Raw genomic sequence first — 5,176 nt, 5'->3', positions numbered from 1 at the left:
TCAAGGCTCAGGAGGGAAAGGAGGTGACTCCCAGAGGAGGCCCCGAGATCGTAGCACAGCAGGAGCAGACAAAAATCTGTTCAGCTTTTCCAATGGCAGACTTGCAACAGGGCATCAATCTACCTGGCCCACATGGGGAGAGGGGCTAGCAGGTCTCTCCAGGCTGGTTTCTGGGGCCTCATGCAAAGCAGAGGGCAAGAGAAAGAAAAGAAAGAAAATGAGCGTGTGGAAAACAGGATAGGTAGATATTGGCCATGTTGTCATAGACTCCAGGCTGGCCCCTTCCTGTCTGTCTTTACAGGACAAGCCAGAGATGGTCAGGTCCTCTTAGAACAACATGAGGTCTCTTCTTCCTTCCATTTTGGCCAGCAGCATGTTGTGAGTTCCTGGGGTCCTGGTCTGGGGCACTGTCTGGCATCTTTAGCAGGGGCGGCACCTGCTGCCACAGTAGCGGCTGGTAATGCAGGAGAGGTCACAGCACCCAGAGTTGATGGGGACGCCGTCACAGCTGAGGATGCTGCCAACGGCAGCAGAGGTGGAGGATCCCACAGCCGTGTTCTGCGGGAAGGAGCTGAGGATGGGGCCGGGCAGGGTCACCACCACGGGAGAGGGCTGGATGACGATGGTGGAGTTCTGGCACTGCCTGACACAGGGCTCGTTGCAGCTGCTGGCCAGTGGGGTCGGGCCGCACGGCTGGCATGGCCGGCACTGGTCGTAGCAGGACATGTCTGGGGGCAGGAGGTTCACCTGGGACAGAGGACAGGGAGGAAGCTTAAAATGGGGATGCACGAGGAGTAGCCTGTCACCACACCCTAACAGATCCAAGGCACAGGCAGTACTGTGAGCTGGAGGCTGTGCAGGGATGTGCAAGCAGTTCTTGGCTGCATCCTGACAGGGCCCAAAAGAGCAACCAGAGCCAGGCTACACCCTATGCACAAGAGCCATCATAACAAAGGCCCAGTTTTCCTCCATGACAAACCTTCTACCCCTTGACTCTCCCACAACCAGCAGTCCCAAGATTTGGCAGGGCACACAGCTGATAGCAGCTGAAAGGTCCAAGGAACTGAGTCCTCCTGTGGGAGAATGAGGGGGACAAGAAGGGGCTTCACACTCACCTGGTTCCCAACAAGAAGAAGGCCAGAGAAGTGGATGAGAGAGCACAGAGCTGGGCTGGCTTTTATAGTGGGCCTTGGCTGCCCCATGTCCAGAGGCATCCCTTGAAGCAGGGACTATTTTCTGACAAGCTACTCATGCATGAAAAACATCCCACCTAATGATACGGGATGTGTGCTGCCTTCCTGTGATGCTGCTTTTCATTTCCTGCTTTATGCCCTTTCCCCAAAGAAGGCAACTTCTGAGTGGCAGGCAGGGAGTCCCAAGTATTTCCAGGCAACACATGTCAGTGTGGGCAGAAGACAGCTCACGTGCTGGAAGAGTCCAGTAAAAGCATATGTTGTCAGTCTGGGTGACTCCCTAGGGACTCTCTGGGGCCCTTTTGGCTACAGGTGACCCAGCTCCTGACTGTGACCCTACCCCTGCTGACACTGCCCTCAGGGAAAACCTGCTGGACTGTTTTGCCTCCTCCTGCTCTGACCCAGGGATGTCTGTACAGGGGGAGAGGTTGTGCAGGGCCCTTTCTCGATCACAAAAGAAAGGCCCAACAGGTCAGTGGCTGTTTTAGTTAGAAGGAATAACAAGATGAATGTAGACAGAAAGGAAGCCTTTCATGTGCAGGTGATCCTGCCTTCTACCAGCATCGGACAGAGCCGGGTGGGTTTTCCCAAGACACACAGTGCAGATCCTGTCCATAGAGAATTCCTTCTTCACTCCCATAACTTGATGCCTTTCATTTTTTGCTTTAAAAAACAAACAAAATCATACACCATCTCCTTACATGATGCAAGCTTATTTCTTTCATGACACCCACCAGTGATCAGTTGGGGCACTCTAGCACTTTCCTTACCACTGCTACTCAGGCTAACAAATGGGATTCTCAGGCCTTAAGTGCAAGGCTCAAGAAAGCTGACATTGTCTTGTCAAGAGCCCTGGCTCCAGTGCCTTCTGGAAGGCTCCCAGTCCACCTCTCCTCTCTACCACGTCAAACCATGTGCTTTGCTCAAATGCTGTCCAGAATCTTTGCCGTACACTGTGTCACGTTCATGCACATGTTCCTCCCTTGTGGGCACTTGCCTATACTGGGGCTATGTGGGACAGACTCAGCATTCCCCGCAGCAGCCCCTAGAGTGCTGTGCTCTGCACTTGGAGATAGAACAGCATTGCCTTCACACCAACATTAGGGCTATAGTGGAGCAGTGGTGACACAGCATCAAGACTCTCTCCAAGCCCCCCAAAGCCAGGAGGTGGGGGGTGGGCACAAGGTTGGGAGGGGACATCACCAGGGCAGGTGACCTAAGCCAACCAAAGGGATATTCCATACTGGGTGATGTCCCACTGAGCAGTGAAGATGTGAAAGGGGAAGGAAAACCAGGGGTGGGCATACTGAGTCAGTGCTTCCAAAGACATCGACAATCGACAAAAAAAATGCTGATGGGAATCGGAGAATAATTTTCTTTCATTTTGTTTCCAAACATCCTTCTCTCTTTAGTTTTTGATTTCTTCTTCCTTTTTCATTTAATTATATTATCCCTATCTACACTTGTAAGCCCTTTAGCTTAAATCACATTCTCTCCGCACATCTGCCGGTGCGGTGTCAGTAGTGTATCAGGTGGGACAGAGGTCCCCCATGGGGAAACCAATGCCACACATATGTCTGGGAATCAAGGGCCTGGTGCTGAATCATGCAGGGCCTGAAACCTTGGGCAGAAGTGGCATTGAACCAGAGGAACATGGGTCCTTGTGCTGTGGGAGGAAGGACGAACCCTTTGGGCGCTACACGGAAAGCCAAATAGACATATGCCTTTTCTACTCCCTCTTTGAAGAAGGATGCAAAGGAAACAGAGCTGGACTCTGGAGATGAAGCATACTTAGCCTGGGGCCAATAGGTGCAAGTTCAGAAATGGGTAGTTTTGGTTAGATACATGGAAGAAATATTTACCCTGAAGGTGATCAAGTCCTGGAGCAGATTGCCAAAGAGATGCTATTGGAGCTCCATCCTCAGAAGAGTTCAGACTTTGCCTGGACTTGATCCTTAGCAACCTGATCTGATGAGATCCACTCTGAAAACAGGGTTGGACTATGTGCGTGCTGGAGGTGCAGCCTGTGATCCTCTGGAGGGTTTCTCATTAGGACTGCTCAGGAAGCATGGGGCAACATGCACAGTCACCACATATCAGCCTTGGAGGGATGCTGTTGACAGATCACTGTTTCTGTTAATTCCCAGGGTGACCGTGGATCACAGTATCATTCATGACAAGAAAAGAGGGTAGAGGGAACAGCACTCATGCACACTGCTGCTCATGTCAAAAGATGCATGAATTCATGGGTGCACTCGCAGACACTCCTGGATGCATACTGAAGTATATTTGGGCACACATGCACAAAGACAGGTGTCCACACAGTGAGGAAAGCAAATGCTGCTCTCCTGAACTCTAGGGTTCTGATTTTACTTTCTACACTTTCTGAAGGAACATCCTGGCTTGCTGAGGCCCTGCTGTGTTTTACCTCCAGAAGATATCAAGTGGTGGAAGGCAAGGAATCCTGAGCAGCAACTCTATCTCCTTCCCACAGGAGTGAGGGGGACGTCTAGAGAGAGGTTTCTTTTGTTGCTGCTGGGTTTGTCTGAGAGCTGAGAGCTGCTGCTCTTCATCCTGGACTCAGATATCTACCTCTTGCTCCAGACTGGGAATACACTCGTGACGGCGGTGCCCAACACGCCCTTGCATCTTTCCGTGTCGTTTGTCTTTGGAAACCTCCCATTCAATGACATGTGCCATGTCTTGGTCAGGATGCCTCTTTTGCTTTTAGATGCTTTCTCATCAGATAGGACAATATACTTTTCCAGCTGTGTGGTCTGGTGATTAAAGAGCCAAATGGGTGTCCCTTGGCCCATCAGTGTGAGTGCATGTGACCCACTGAACCCACATCCTTTTTCCTGCTGACTCCTCACTCCTTGCCCTATGGAACAGATTGTCCTGCTCTCCTCTGGGCTTGTGCCATCCAACACCCCAATGGAGCCCCGTTCTTCTTGCAAATGCTAGGTTATCCCACCAGAACAGGACACAGTCAGAAAACCTGGGCTGCTGCGTAGCATGGTTCCTCCCTTCTTTCTGGAAATGTGGAAGAGAAATCAAAGTGTTTCTCCTCCCACAGGAAATAGGAACATCTCTATGGAGCAGAGGACCCCAGGGTAGAAAGAACAAGCTCAGTGGAGAAGACTGCCCTGACATCAGCCATGGCCAAGCAGTGCGTGTGCAGAAGAGAAGGCAGATGTAGCTGGGGAGGTGAGGACCCCACTGGGAGAGGAGATGAGAGCAGCCCCTGCACATGATGTGCCTCCCAGAATTCCCAGGACCCCTGACTGTGGCAATCCTCAGTGGTTGCTGCAGCTGGAGGAGGGAGAAACCCCAGGGAGCATTTGGGGCACAGTCACACCAGAACATATCTTGTCACTGAATCTGCACTTGTTCCCCCAGCAGAGTCATTTCCGGCAGCTCTGTTCTCTTGGGGCTGGGAGGTGCTTTTCTGACTCTCTCTCCTGCTGAAAACAGGAAAGTTGGTCTGAGCATGCACCGTGGGTATCTTGTCCTCACTGCCTTCCTGGGGCAACTGCTGGGTAAGTGCTGGCTTTTAATCAAGGTATAAATCTTCTTTCCCTAGGAAGCCCTCGTCAGCCTTAATGCATTTATGTGAGGAGCAACTCTTGAATCACAAGGAAAATGTTGCTAAATGTTGTCTCCCATTTATGGTTGCTAAATGTTGTCTCCCATTTCTGGTTTGTGATCTGGTTCTCTCAAGATGCTGTTTTTCTTTGAAATTTGGAAAGAGGAGATGGAGAAGAGACCTCTCCTGCTACTATAGTTCTTTCAGTCCATCTCTTTTCTGCATCTCTCTTCTCCTCCACCTATTGTCACCAGAGAAGTTTTCACCCGTCTCTGCAGTCCCTCATTTCTGCCTTTCCTATAGAAAAAGCCAGATTGTGTCCAAGTGGATACAGGGACATTAAAGCTCTCCTCCCATGGACATTACCAGGGTGTCCAGTCTGTCTTCTAACTGATGT

The 5,176-nt window shown here is 51.0% G+C and overlaps 1 protein-coding gene across 1 annotated transcript; it reads right to left on the bottom strand.

Moving 5' to 3' along the window:
- Positions 1 to 420: 420 nt before the first annotated feature.
- On the bottom strand, positions 421 to 726 carry LOC311218365 (feather keratin Cos2-3-like; the record flags this gene model as incomplete). The annotated part of the gene is made up of 1 exon (XM_084301031.1): positions 421 to 726. One exon carries the CDS (start codon positions 724 to 726, stop codon positions 421 to 423), a length of 306 nt encoding a protein of 101 aa, XP_084157157.1.
- Between the last annotated feature and the right edge of the window lie 4,450 nt (positions 727 to 5,176).

Source organism: Netta rufina (assembly GCF_964035555.1).
Source record: "Netta rufina genome assembly, chromosome: 24".
In the NCBI taxonomy this organism is placed as follows: domain Eukaryota; kingdom Metazoa; phylum Chordata; class Aves; order Anseriformes; family Anatidae; genus Netta; species Netta rufina.
The sequence above is the reverse complement of the archived record's forward strand: the minus strand, read 5'-3'. Positions and strand labels throughout refer to the sequence as shown.